Raw genomic sequence first — 14528 nt, forward strand, 5'->3', positions numbered from 1 at the left:
CTCATCCAGGGAACCTGGTCTAAGATCTCTACTCAGATATGCTCAAACACCTATTTTTCTTAAGACTGTTCTCAGTGGGGTGGATTTTACTGCAGTGGTTATTTGAAGTCCCTTTTCCAAACTGGAGAGAGAGCTCACTGGAATTTTATGCCCATCTCTCTACACTGGGTTCAACTGCCTGATAAAATCAATCTCAGACACACACCCAACACTGGAAACTCTGGATGGGGCATCTGGTTTGTCAATCTGACAAAGAATTTGGACCCAGATATTCTAATGGGGGAGAGTAAAACTGACTTTCATGATACAGCACACTTTACGTATGTGCATGTGGGGTGGTGAGGTTTCATCAGTGTGAACTTGTTTTCTCCTTCTTCATACATGTTATTGGTTAGGAATATTTTTTTTCCTAATCTGTTGGGACTATTTATTACATTGCTTTACCATTAAGCCAGTGGCCTGGGTTGCACATAGGTCAGTGCATGGAAAAAGCCCTTATGTGGGTTGTTCCATACTGCCACACTTCTCCCAGCACCCTCAAAGGGCCAGCGTGAAAGGAACAAGGCCTTGGCCATGGAGGGTAGAAACAAGGGCGAATGGGGAAGTCCCTATGATCAGCCCAAAACTACTGGATTCTCCAAGTGTCTTGGAATGGTGCTGATCTGCCATGGTCATGGGGGAAGATTCCCTAGTAGGGATCAATGGTCTGGGCTCTCCTGACAGTGCAGGAGGCTCGAAATTGGCTGGAAGCTTCAGAGCAAATCCTAGGAGAGCAGATGCCAGATGGGGAGCCCAGAGGAGTGTGAATGTCTGTGCTTGCCTCCTACCTGATTATAGAAAGTCTCGTGGTGCAAGTATGGAGGGAGTCAGAGCTGATGGCTAGCTGATTTCTGGACTGAGTCTGAGCAAAGCCAGCAGAGACCTGTGCAGTGTGCAGCAGGAGGGTGGGCAAAGAGACTAAGCTAGCCCAGCGTGCATGCGCTGGGCTGTGAGACAAACCCAGACAGTTTGACTCCTTATCTTCAAGGTGACTCTGATGACGCAGCTCCCTCTAGCTCCAGTGTCCTTTCTTCTACTCCACCATCTGTGTCGCCTGCTGTGAAAGAAGCCTCCCCCACACCACCTTCCTCGCCATCTGTCACAGGCAGCTTCTCATCTGCAAGGTAAAGCATGCTTCGTCTCCTTACACCCCCCTCAGCTGTCTTATCTGAGATACAGGTGAGAAGAAACCTCTTCTAAAGGAAAACCCATAGCTCTACTTCCTTCCTCCCCAGTGAATGCTTGAAGTTGTCACCTCTGCTTTTCACTTCTTTTGCCTCTGGAATTGCTTGCTGGGGAGCTGGGGAGAGCAGAGGGGGTCTTGCATGCAATGGGAAGGCTGCATTTTTCAAAGGCAGGCACACAGAAACCAAAAGGGCAGCCTTGTTTCTCATAGTCTGATTAGCCATTGCGACCACCTGTTTGGGAGGGTTTATGTTCTCCATCTTCCAGCATCTTCCCTTTGGGACTGGATTCTGCTGGGGATACATGTAGCCAAAGAAAATATTGACCTTGATTCAGGGTACCTGGGCAACACCCAAATGCCCATTCCCCAGCTAATCTAGCCCCTCGCAATTACCATAATATGTTTTTGAAGGTCTGAACAGATGTGACCAAGTGACTGTAAGGTCAGAGTGATGCTGTGGAAGGAGCAGGCTCAGCTCCTGTGAGGGAGAGCTGATAGTTGTAAGGTGGTACAGTGGAATGGCAAGTTCCCTTTCATGCACATGCCTGAGAGCTTACCTGAACAGCAAGGAGACAACACCTGTAGGCAAAGTTAAGCTAGCTTAGCTGAAATTTATGGGAGTAAAGGGAGGGAACTACCAGAAAACTGCTAGTAAAGAATTGCCCTGGCCAGGACTCTCATTTTGTTGCTACATAAAATGTTGGCACAGCTGCCTTGCGCTCTGTCTGTAGTTCTGGTCTCCATCTCCAGAAGGACGCAGTGAAGTTAGGTTGCCCTCCTCTGCACCTTCTCTAAGGCAATCAAGGGGACAGAGCAGCAACCTTATGAGGAGACACTAAAAAGACTGAGACTCTACAGTTTGGGGAGGAGGAGACAGAAGATTATCAAGGCTTATAAAATCACAGTGGTGATGGGTCTGCTGAATACTGAACCAAACTTGCAATACAAGACCTAGGGGCACACAGTGAAACTAGCCAAACTTAATTATAAGAGAGAAAGCAAAGGACTTATGTACACAGCAGGGAAGGCTTGTTGGGAACCTGTCTGCCTCTGCTGCCTTGTGTGACAACAGGATCAGCAGGTCAAAGAGGGGTTAGGCAAATTCATGGACAACAAGTCCGTAAATGGATGCTAAAGGATGAGGCAGGATTGTCCCCTTTAACATGCCTAATTCAGTGATTATGAATGCTGGTGGTGTCCAAGGGAATGGTCTGTGCTCTCCCGAAATGGCATCTCCTACTGTCTCTGTTGGAGACAGATCAGGTCTGGAGGGACTACTGGTCTCCCTCAGTGGGACCTTTCCTACCAACCTCAGAAAGCTGCATGAGACCCTTTAGCCTCTGACTTCTAAAACTGGCTTGAAAGTTCTCTCTTAACAAGAGGATGTGGAAATGTGGAAGTCCCAGTTTAGCAGGCACCCAGCTACAGGAAGGTGCCTGTGGCCTTTAGACTGTCCCAGCTGGCCCAGTTCCCTACGTCCCTTCTGTTGGTCCTCCTGCGGTTTGACAGCAGGAGAGCCCTCCTGGGCCCAGGCCTGTCCCAGCAGCGCTGGTTGGCACTGCAGTGAGCTGGGGGCTGTGCAGGCCTTGGAGAGCGGAGCTGACTTCTCATACATGAGCTCTGCATGGGCTTTCCAAATGCAGAAGTGGTTTGGGAGCCTGTATCCATAGGAGCGTAAACTTTAAACCGTGAGTCTTGAAGGTGGCACATTTGAAGTTGGCACCCTAGGTCTATGAATTTGCTACCTTTCGGCTTAAGGCTGTGTGGTAAAATCATCAGGAAACAAGGAAGTTTAGGCTCAACATTATTCCATCTCCACGGATATGTGTATAACAGCACAGAGGCCAGGGAGTGACCCAGCCTGAAAGATTAAGCCACTTGTTTAACCAGGGAGGGAATAGAAAATTCTGCCTAGGCCTAGTGAACGTTAAGATGCTTCATCTTTACAACTGAAATGAGAAACAGGATGCAAAAGAGTTTTAAAATGCGAAGCTGCATCTCCAGAAAATTACCTTTAAAAAAAATTTCACTTCTAAAAATTGCCCTGGGAAACCGAAACCTGGTTTTGATAATTCAAGATCAACTGTGCTCTGCAGTCTGGCTACAGTTGATAAATGGCAGAGGAAAGGAAAAGATTTGCTGAGAGGACCATAACAGTGCTCTTGTTTGACCTGAGGGTTTCTTATTACACAGGCAGTGGTAGGGAGATGAATATTTCATTCAGGCTCACAGATTCAACTTTGTTAACAGTTGCCGTTTCTCTGATAAGGGACACAGTTAAATGTAATCTGCCAACAGATTGGTAGATAAATGACGTAAGTTAGGTTTTTGTCTACTGCTTCCGTGTTATTTGAACACTCGGTGTATTATTGTGTAAGAAAAGCTATAGGCCTTCATCTCTGGGTCAGTGAAGTTCCTCAGGGTGGTCATTTAAGAGGCCATTGAACCTGGGGTCGTAGGACTGTTTTGGTTTTAGAGGCGCAATCCTTCATGTGGGGAAGGACGGGTGAGAGATCAGATAGTGGTGGTGAAATACAGTATTTTTTTATATTTTTTTCCATTGCCTTGCCCCCATCTTCTCATGTACATGTCACCTCCCTATATGGCTTGCTCCAAGCTGTGTGTCACCAGCTCCAGCCACGCTCTTGGCTAAGTCAGTCCCAACCTCCCCAGAGGTTCCCTGATCAGGAGCCCCCCAAAACCCTCTGTCTCCAGGTGCATGAGAACTACATCTTGCAGTCGCAGGGGAGTTTTCTCTTCCCTCTGAGGTCCAGTGCCTCCCTGCTATGTTCTTGCTGGGTGTAAGTGTGGCTGTGGGACATGCTATAGCCTGAATGGTAACCTCTGGTCTGCTCAGGGTAACTGCTGTGTTCATTAGCTAGCAAGCGGCAGTGGGCAAGCAAGGAGTGTGGGTGGAATTTCCCAGGCTGCTCATCTTCCCCTTTCTGGCTCAAGAAAGACTGGCAGTGTGTTTTGTGTGATGCCTGCCCATTACTGCATTACGTGAAAGAGTTTTCAGTAGAAGTTCATGTCCTGAAATCCACTGTTGCTTAGCAAACATCACAGGACTTACAAAGCACTTTCCCAGCGCAGGAGTTTCCTGGCCCCCAGCAGAGCTGTGTGGTGAACTGCCCCATGCAAGCTGCGTTATAGGGAACTGGGGAGAGCAGGGATCCTGTATGTCCTGGTGGAGTATCTGGGCAGGAAGGGAAGCAGCTGGTGACAGGAGGAGCTGATGGACACAGGAGATGGAAGTAGTCAGGGAGGCTGGGAACTGAGTGCCTGATGTTCAGGGACCCGCCAGCACTTTGTTTCCCACAGTTCAGAGATGGTTTTGGCAGTACTGTGCCTAGCCAAAGTCATTTGGCTCATCAATGCCCAGGAAGCTACAGCCAAATGCTTGCAGCCTGCTCAAAGACTGGATATGACCTGGGCCACCTTGGGCTGCCTTCACCTGCTGGGTCACTGAGCTCAGCATCGTGTTAGGAAACAGTCTGTCTGATCCCTTTCCCACTGCTTGTCCCTGTAGCTGAGCAGCAGGTCAGCTTGTCTCAGCTTGCTGCAGCACTGTGCTGCCAAGCCAGTGCCACCATGTGATGTGAGCCAGGCTGCATTGCTGAGTGATGACTTCTTGTGCATTTGTGACTGTCAGGTCACACCAAGAAATGTTCCTGCCTCATTTCCCGAGGAGTCAGGCACATGTCCTCTGACCATCTGGCTAGGAATGGCAGCCACTCTGAAGAACACAGACGGGTGGGAATGCTTTTGAGGGCCGTGCAGAAATGATCCTCTTATATTTTCTAGCCAGAGCCTTGGTGCTGAGCTGATGGGCCTGCAGGTGGATTACTGGATCGCAGCTGCACCCATGGACAGAAAAAGAGACCCAGAGAAGAAGGACCCCTCCACTACCAAAAACACACTGAAATGCACTTTCCGGTCCCTCCAGGTCAGCAGGTTACCTGCCAGTGGCGAGATCGCTACCACTCCAACAATGTCCATGACTGTCGTGACAAAAGAGAAGAATAAGAAAGGTAAGGTGGGATGTCACATGTTTACTGTTGCCAGAGGCCAGGAATGCAATGCTGCTCTCCCTGTTCTGCTGCTCCAGGGCTTCCTGTCTTCTCAGTCCCACATTACAGAGCCATAGTTGCACGTCTAGCCCCCCCCAATCCTGGACTCTCTGTAGAGTAGAAGTGACTGTATCAGGTGAGAGGGTGCTTGAAAGGATGATTCCTCTTCATGCTGTGAAAATGGGATGTTTTCACACTTGTAGTTGAACAGCTAAGGTGGTCTGGCCCAGAAGAACAAAAGTAGGGACAGTGCAAGGTCATTTTGTGGGTGGCTGTGCAGAGACCCTGGAGGTATGCTGCTCTGGACAGCTTCCCTGTGTTCTTTGTGAACCCACTGGTGCTGGTTTGGGGGTTTTAGATAAAGAGAGAGCTTGTGCCCCTCTTCACCAGGGTCAGGGCAGACCCTGAGGCCTATAAGGCTCCATGCTCTGGTCTCTCCTCTGGCGCGTGACCAAGATGCAGCTGGAGTCAGGATGTGTGTACATCCCATCATGTTGCACCGTATGGCAGCAGCCCCAGCAGAGACATTTCACTGGATTTGACACGGTGTCCTTGCCTTAGAGTACTGGCTGTCACAGCTGGACAAAGGCGCCAGCCAGACCTGCGAAGCCAGTGCTAGTCGTGCCCCTGTGCATGAGAGGTGACCTCACTCAGAGCAGGGTTGTACCAATGCAAGCTGTTCTCCAGGAGCTGCTATGTTCTTGCACAGAGCGCTTTGTGGGACAAGAGGGAGGTAAAAGAGGAATGCTCCCAGCACAAAGCCTGGCATTAATTTTTCCTTGTTTAAATCTGAAACCATGAGTTTAAGAGCAGAAAATTATTTTTCTCAAGAAGACATTGCATTTTAGATGTTGTCAGTAATTCTGTATTTGCAGCTGACCTTGGTGGTGTGAAACACATTAGAAATTGAGGATAGCTCTGCTAAGTGTTTTCAAGGAAGCAGCCAGGCAGTTCTGCACTTGCATTCAGATGCCAATAGCTGTCTTTACAACAGCTTCCTGCCCACGGGCCTGGAAATCATTCCTAGTGGAGCGGGAGGTTTCGGGGGCTCTGAGAGCAGACGTGCAGAGCCTCGCAGACCTGTGGCTGCAGGACACAGGCATGTAACTCTGCAGCTCCCCTGCAGCTAGGTCAGTACTGGCATTGTTTTACTGCTCAGTACAGCTGTGGCACTGTTGGTACCCAGAGCTCTCACCCCCAATCAGACCTGTCTCCTTTCTAAATGGAATATTCTGCTCTGGGAGAGGCAATGCTGAGACACACTCAAAATACTCATCACTGTGGCTGGCCCAGCCTAGAGCAGCCCTGGTGAATGCCACCAGATTTCATGGAGCCAGTTTCTGCATTTTCGCTCGTACATTTGGATGCTTCTTGGGTGGCTGGACCCTCTTCAGCAGAGTCCTTTCTAACACCTTCCCTCTCCACCCATTTCCCTTAGCTTGCAGCTGCTCCGGCTCTCTAGGTGTCCCTGCAGTCTGGCTCATGTTGGCCGCTGGATCACTGTTGGCACAGCAAATCTGCTGGCAGAGACATCCGGGTGGGCCTGAGGGGGCTGGAGCCGAGCGCGGTGCCTGGAAGCCATGTGCAGTATGTGGGACTCCCCCTAGGTGGTGCGGCTGCCTAGCAGATCCTGTCAGCCCTGTGCAAGGCGCAGACTGGCTACTGCTGCAGATACAACTCAATTTAAAATACAATTCCCAAGGGTCCCAGCGGAATGGCAAGAAAGTTACCCTGAAGGTGCCCTTTGGGACCTGGATTATGAGCTGGGAATGCTTCATACAGTGACACTAAGGCCTAAGATGTTCATGTGTATAGGGGACACCACGGAGCACTCACGTAATCAAACTCCTGCCAAACAGGGATAATTGTAGGAGTTAAAATTAAAATTTTTATTGGAAATAGAATTCTGAGACATCAGAATTTAAATCTGATTTAAATCAGTGTTTAAATGGAAAGACCCAAATGAGCCTCGCTGCAGCTCCTGTGAGTGACAGATGTTCATTGTGTGCTGATTTGGTTTTCTTACAGTGATGTTCTTGCCCAAGAAAACTAAAGACAAGGAGGTTGAGTCAAAGAGCCAGTGTATTGAAGGAATCAGCAGGTTGATTTGCACAGCAAAACATCAGCAGAACATGCTGCGGGGTAAGTGCAGTGCTAATGTCCTGTAGGGCTCTAGGGTGAGGCTCAGCTGCTAATGCTGTCGTCCAGGTAAAGGGCTGGACTGGTGTCCCAGAGCCAACATAATGGGGGTATTCCTGGAAAAGGGGCATGGATATGTCCCCTCACACCCTCAGCAGATGCTAGAATAGTCCTCCTGGCAGATGACATGGGGATTGCTTAATGGGTCTGGGTCATGGGAAAATGCTCCTTTTCCTAGGAACTCCTCTGAATCAGTGCTCCGCATCAGGCCAGGGACTGGGCCAGGCTCCATTTCCCCTCCCCGTTGTTCACTGTTTCCAGTACACAACTGGGAAGTGACGGTGCAGAGCCGTGAGAGTCCTCTAGGCAGGACTCTGGCACAAAGGCACACTGTAGCAGCAGCTGTAAATGCATCTTGCAGGCTGCCCTAAAGTGGCTGTCGGTGAAGCTGTGCATCCAGTATCAGAAGTATCCTTGTACTCTATTCAATTAATAATTCCCACCACCATTAACAGCAGACATACCTGCTCAGCTCATCCTCCTTAATCCTGGCCCAACCCCTGTGACACTAGTGAGAGTGTGGGGGTGGTCACAGAATGTGTCACCCCTTTAGGAAACACTGAGCTCCTGGTTAAAAGTGCCAATGAAGAAAGACTCAAGTCTGTCTCTGTAAGACTCCATGCCCAAAGGAAAAGGTGAAGTGTGTTTAGGAAATTGGAGAGATCAGATCAGGTGAAGCTGAAGTCAGCAGCGTGAGGAGCTCCAGTGTCAGTGAACAGAAATGATACAGGGGTGATGCTAGAATAATAATCTGAGCTGTTCTCCCTAAACCTGGCTTGCACTTGACCCTTTTTCCCCCATGCATGCAGCTAGTTACAGTGACAGCGACAAGGTGGCCAGACAGAGCAGCTCATAGGGTGAGCACAGCATATGGCCAGGCCTCCATCTCCCCACTGCAGGGAGGTTTTTAACAAATGTGTTTCAGGTCGATGGCTCTGCTCAGTGTTTCCTAACTCACCTCTTTGTTTGCCCTCCCCTGCAGTCCTGATCGATGGGGTGGAGTGGAACGACGTCAAGTTCTTTCAGCTGGCAGCGCAGTGGTCCTCTCATGTCAAGCACTTTCCCATCTGTATATTTGGACACTCCAAATCTAACTTCTAGCCGTGCTCGGCGGAGGGACCTTCTGTCCATCCCGGAGACTGCACACCAGGAGCCAGGATTTGCGTGCCAACTCCGACTTGCGTCGCTCTGCCCTCTCTCCTGCAGAATTACTTACAGATGTGCTTGGATTACTTTTGAATTACTTTTTTCTATTAACTCTTAAGTTTACTACAAGGGAAGGAAACCCCTTTAAACAAAGGCAAAAAAAACCCAGTCTTAAATATAGATGTGCTGACAACATAAAGTCATGGGGGAGTTGGCAGGAGCAGGCAACCTGCCCAAGAACACCTACCACTTACGAGCAGATAGCTGAATAACTGCACTGCTTATTAACCTGAGACCTCATTGGTGTGCGGGGGCTGGGGGAGCCATGGATCAGCTTGAATGGGTTTTGCGAAAGGTCACGTGCATTACAGTGTGTCTAGCCCCCTCCCTCCATATTCCTAGGAAAAAAAGATGGCCAGTCTTTCTTCCTGCTGCCAAAGGACGAGAGATCAGTGAGTGTGGAGGGAGTTCAGCTGTCTGGTTTGAAAAACAAACCAACTGCGTAGCTAGGGAGGTCAGGAGAGGAGTTCCCCCCTCAGTGCAAGGAGTCTGTCACGGAGACAGGCAGGTATTTGTGCTGAGGTGAGGCCTGAGGAGGTTGGGCAGGAACAGAAATTAAGAAACACTAGATGTAAGGAAACTCCAGTGTCCCAGGTCTGTGACAATGACCAAACTGAGCCAGTCACAATGTCCCTGCAGCTGGCTGTGCTGCTGAGGGACGCCACCTCAGTGGGGTCGCTGCTATTTACATACTCGCACCAATTATTTACCTGTCAATAAAACCTCATCCAGCCTCTAAAGGGAAAGGATTTTTTTAATAGCTGCAGATTTTTTTTAACACTTTCTTAAAAGAAAAAATTTTAAGTTGCCAAAAAAACAAACCCAGGAAGATGAGCCGTTGTCTGTGAAATGATACATCACTGTAGCAGCTGGACTTGGAGCCAGCTAGGCGCCCTGCATGTCCAGCTGCCTTCCCGTCCATCTGTCAAACTGCACATGTGAGATAGCGTGGGCTGATTTATCTGCTCTGCCTTTGTCCTGCCCTGACCACACTGTGCTCTAGAGAGCCTGCTGCTGTCTCCCTTGTGCACCTCCCCGGTTCATGTGCAGTGACTTCAGGGCCACTGCAGAATTGTAATTTCACCATGCTCTCTTTAATCACCTAGGACCTGTCCTCACAGGGACAAAGACCTGTAACAAAAATAGAGGGTGCTAGGGGCACGTGGCCTCCTGCAGGCCTGGTCTGTAGATGGAATTTGTCCTTGCCTTCTCATTTTTGAATGTTCCTTCCTATGGGCATTTCTCCATTGGTTGCATCCTTTCCCCGGCAGCATATGTATTTGCCCTGGCAGAGCATTGCCTGTGGGTTGAGGCTTTGCTGTGGTTTCAGTCCCAAGCTGCAGTGGAGGTGTAGCTTGGACATGAGAGAGGATGAAGCCAGCCAGGTTCTCTGTCCACCTCAGGCAGCAAGACATTGCAGGAGCTGGAGGAGTGAGACTTTTGGGTGTCTTTCACCCAAGCTCAGATTGGCTTGGTTCCAGCTGCGCTTGTGTTCACACTGTGCACCTTGATGCTGCCAGGGACATGACGCTTGAGGTGCTAGGACACGGAGATGGCACTCAAAAGAAGTCAGTGTGACAGCCAGCAGCTCTAGGCAGCCTCTGAGTGCTGCAGAGGTGGTTTTTTGCTGTTAAGGCTTCCCAAGGCATTCCCGGGAGGGACTGGTAACAGGTGGCGGATGGAGTTTTGGGTGCAGAGCATGTTTGCCACGAGGAAAAGCAGAGATCTCTGGCCTTTCAGGATAAGGGACTCAAGTCCCTTATGGGGACTTGAGGGGTCCCACCCTTATGGGCATGCCAGGCTCCACAAGGATTTCTTGAAGGCCCTTTCGGAGAGGCAATGATGCTTCTGAGCCTTTTCCAGCATCTGCTGGGCAGTAAATTTTTTTTTGTCTGATCCTTCCCCTTGAATTTTTAAAGGTTGGAGAATCTGCTTTGCCCTGCATGGTGGGTCCTGCTCTGCAGAGGGATCACCCAGCCTGTTTTGGACAGGGAGCTGGTGGTGTGCTCCGTTAGGTGTCCTCCTGCCAAAGAGAAGAGGGGGTTTTTAGGCAAGAGTGTGGTCCCTGCTGGATCCAGTGTCTGTTGCAGCTAATAACATAGGCTGCTTTGCAGACTGATTTCATGAAACCTTTCCAAGAACAAGTGCAACTTACTTGGCTGGGAACAAGGTATTCTCTTCAAACCACACATGGGAAGATGGTGTGGTCCAGCACACAGTAACTTGCTGCTGGGCAGGCCCTATTACTCTAACTGCAATATTCCCTTTTTTCCTGCAGTCCCAGGGGCAGGTCTGCCTCCCGTCTGCTAGCACTTGGCTGTGACAAAGGCTCGGCTCTAGTTTGAACGTAGTCATGTCCATTGGTTCAAGCGTTTCAGGTTGACCTGAACTGATGCTCTAGGATTGTATAGTGTTGCCTAGCAGCAGTAGTGTGGGAGACCATGTATAAGCACATCACTTTTTTTTTTTTTTTTTAACTGAGGCTGTTTCATCAAAAAGCTTTTTAAAGGAAATTAGTCAGCGTGTGATTTTTTTTCCTTGAGTCTCACGCTAGTGTGAGGAGAGCGATTGGGCTTGGTTCCAGCAGCAGGAACCACAGGCAGCCTGGGCGGCCCTGGGTGCCGGCGCGCGGTATCGCTGCAGAGGTGGGGTGAACTGACCGACTGCAATAACTTTGTTTACTGGGGGGTGGGAGGGTAGGGGGGAACCGTCACTGTGCTCCTCTTTGTATTTCAACCTACTGTAGAGAAACAAACGGTAGCTAGTACAGGATTTCCAGGGTCCTGCCCATCAAGTATGTGTTGCCCTGCTCTACTCTGTACGTATGTATGTGTGTGTGTATGTGTGAGAGAGAAACACTCCCACTTGTTGCATTTCATGTTGGTTTATGTTTTGCTCTAATTTTATACAAGTGAACTCACCGGGAAACACTTTGCACTCCTGAGACCTGAGGACTTGCATCTCCACGGGGTTTCTCTCCTGTGGGAAGCTGCCTTCGCTCCGAAATGAGGCACTCACTCTTGCAAGGAAACTTCCTGGCTTCTCAGCCTTGTGCTCCTGAGTCTGCCGGGGGCCAGCTGGGCCTGGCCCGTGGGTAGCTGTATGCCTGGGGGTAGCTGTGGTGTTTCCCAGCCATGGAGCCAAGGGTTGGCGTGTGAGTTTGGTGGTGCTGCTCTGATCAGGGTGTGTTGTGCTGCTGTCATTTCTCTTGTACCATATAGAGCCGTTTTCTGCAGCTGTTTCTTTCCCTGGCTGGAGGAGAAACAGGTCTCTATCTCTAAAGCAAATAAATGTCAAAGTGAGCAGGTGGTTCAGACAATTTTGGGAAGGGGTTTTGCACCCGGTGAGCGGCTGAGCTCAGGGCTCCCACAAGGCGCTCTCCCACCTTCCCCAGGAGCTGTCTGGGGGAGCCTGCTGCGAGCAAGCCCCGGCAGCTGGACAGAGGGATCCCTGCTGGGGCAGTGGGGCTTGGGGAGAGCTGCCAGGGCAGCGTTGGGTTCGAGCCAGCAGAGGTGTGCCAGCACGGCAGGGTTAGGTGATCGCTTATGAGCTGATAAGTACAGAAAGATGGCTTAAAGGAGGGACTAGCACAGCTCCACATTCAGCTCTTTTGGCACAGAAGGTGCAACTTGAACAAAGAAGTGCAGAGGCGTGATCTTGCAGGCCTGTGTCAGATGGGGCCTGCTTTGAGTGAAGGCTCGCCTGTCTGTCCAGCTCTGGGGCTGTGCTCTCCAGTGAAGGCACAGCCCTGTCCTGCTCTCCAGCACTGCTCTTCTGATTGACCTCTCCTGGGGAGGTGCTTCGGAGGCAGTGTCAGCGGGATTCCCCATCCCTTCTGGGCTGCTGTTCTCTGCAGAGCCCTTCGCTGCTCTCCTGGCTGTGGCTTCCCAAAGCAGCTGGTTTCTTTTGCAGTTGCTCTTGGGAGAGGGGTCCCCACCTTGCTCAGAGGTGAGGTCTCAGGAAAGAGCTTGTTGCTGTGCTGGGCTGAGAGATACTGATCTAGTTTAACAGAGCTGGTGAGCAGACAAAAGATGGAAGGGGAAGGGTTTGGTGGCATCGTGTTGCACCTTGAATGCTTCCTGGTCCCCGGGTTGATTTTCCCAGAGTCAGAGGGTTGGCCTCTGCCCTGCCAGTGGTCCATCACCTGCCAGCTCTCCTTCCGCTGCGCTGGTGACTGCACAGGGAACTCGGGCAGCTTTTTTAGCTCAGCGCTGCAGTTGCCATCCAGTTACACTGTCACCGTTTATATCTCAGTGGTAACTGCAGAATCTCTCTTAATTACCAATGAGTTTGGGGAGAGCCACTCTCTCCTTGGCTGCGTTTTGCCGCTCTAATTAGCATGTGCTTGTCGCTTTATCCTGCAGAGCTCAGAGGGCAAGAGTGGGTGGCTGGGAGGCTTGCCTGGGCTGGCGGAGATGTACACATTTGCTTGTAATCATCTGACTCGGCTGAGAACCACGCTGACCCCCGTATACCCGGGATGTCAGCAAAGGCCCCGTTCTGCTTCCTAGCAGTAGTGGGATTTCAGCCACAGCTTGCCGAAGACAGCTCTGCCCGGTCCCTTCTCACCAGTACCACCTGTCGGAGGGAACATTGGCCAGCCAGGGCTGAGGATGCTGCATTTGGTGCTGTGATGTTTAAGAAGGAAATCTAGGCAAGATGAAGCAGGACCCATGGCCTTCTCCTGTCATTTGACGTGCCAAGGGCTCCTGTGTTTGGGGAGCGTAAAGCCTGGGGTTAGGGCAGTCCTGCTCTGCAGCGGTAAAGGGGGCCCTGGTTTTTTTTTTTTTCCTGAAGCTAGACTGGATGCACTGCCTCTGTCCCCTCAGTTCGGTGGGTCTCGATTTCAGCAGATAGCTGTGTGGTGACTTGTTTCAGTGTGGCATTCCCTCTGGGAGTTACTTGGCAGAGAGAAGGCCAGAAATGCACAGCAGCATCTCCCAGAGGTTTCCTGGAGTCTCTTCAGCAGGGTTCTCCCAGAAGTTGTGGGAGATGCTCCTGGCAGGGCCAGCTCTCGCAGGGCCGCTCAACTGCTTTGGGACAGGCTGAAGGAGAAGGGGACATGCCACACTTGGAAAGCAGCAGGTCACTGGTTTCCTTAAGGAAGACCGTTGGTATTGAGCTGCGTCCAGTCAGCTGCTGCTTTGCAACTTGGCCGGAGGGTTGCCAGAGCCCTGCCTGCCCGGTCACATACATGGCACAGCTGTGGGGAAGCGCCTCGCTAGCCTGGTGCAGCGTGTGCCAGGGGTCGCGTGCTGTGAGCCTTGTCCGGACCACGGCGTATGAAGGGACGTTACCACTTTGTAGATTCCTGAGTTGTCCATCTGTTTCATTGTTGTATTGTTTGGGTTCTAGGTTTTTTTATGAAGACGGATTAAATGTAAATAGCCTTTTTTGGAACAAACTGCAACGTGCTCGACCTCGTCAACTATTTTATGGTACTAATGCAACACTAATAAAACTGGACATGAAAGCACATACCCGTCCCTTGAGTTGTCTCTCAGCAGGAGCTGTTCTGGCATGACGGGGAGGTGGTTGTCTCCCTTGGGAAATGCTCCTGCTCCTGGAAGGCGCTGACAGCAGCCAGTCCTTAAGCTGGTCACGCGGAAGGATGTGTGTGAGCAGGAAGAGTCTGCAAGGTGCTGAGATGGGGCAGTTCAGCTCTGTGCTGTGTTAGGCCATCACAGCCCAGGTTAGTCCCATCCTGCTGTCCAGATGGCTGTGCCCTGGGGGCATTTTCCTCCCATCAGCAGTGTGGAGATGCAGCCTTGCAACCCCATCTCTGACCAACTGCTGCCTTCCTGCAGGCTTGTAAGAGCAGGCCTCAC

The 14528-nt window shown here is 50.7% G+C and overlaps 1 protein-coding gene across 5 annotated transcripts in view; it reads left to right on the forward strand.

The window, feature by feature from the left end:
- Nucleotides 1-9440, forward strand: part of PACS2 (phosphofurin acidic cluster sorting protein 2) — an 84969-nt gene extending 75529 nt beyond the window's left edge. For 3 of the 5 annotated variants that reach the window (XM_067300726.1, XM_067300722.1, XM_067300723.1), the window contains exons 21-24: nucleotides 1028-1163; nucleotides 5030-5256; nucleotides 7324-7437; nucleotides 8477-9440. In XM_067300726.1, the coding sequence (XP_067156827.1) occupies nucleotides 1028-1163; nucleotides 5030-5256; nucleotides 7324-7437; nucleotides 8477-8595 (596 nt within the window). In that variant the 3' untranslated portion in view covers nucleotides 8596-9440. Of the gene's footprint in view, nucleotides 1-1027; nucleotides 1164-5029; nucleotides 5257-7323; nucleotides 7438-8476 lie in introns of those variants that run through there. The other 2 variants (XM_067300724.1, XM_067300725.1) reach the window with 2 other exon arrangements.
- The last annotated feature ends 5088 nt before the right edge of the window (nucleotides 9441-14528 follow it).

This window comes from Apteryx mantelli, chromosome 8, assembly GCF_036417845.1.
Source record: "Apteryx mantelli isolate bAptMan1 chromosome 8, bAptMan1.hap1, whole genome shotgun sequence".
Lineage (NCBI taxonomy): Eukaryota > Metazoa > Chordata > Aves > Apterygiformes > Apterygidae > Apteryx > Apteryx mantelli.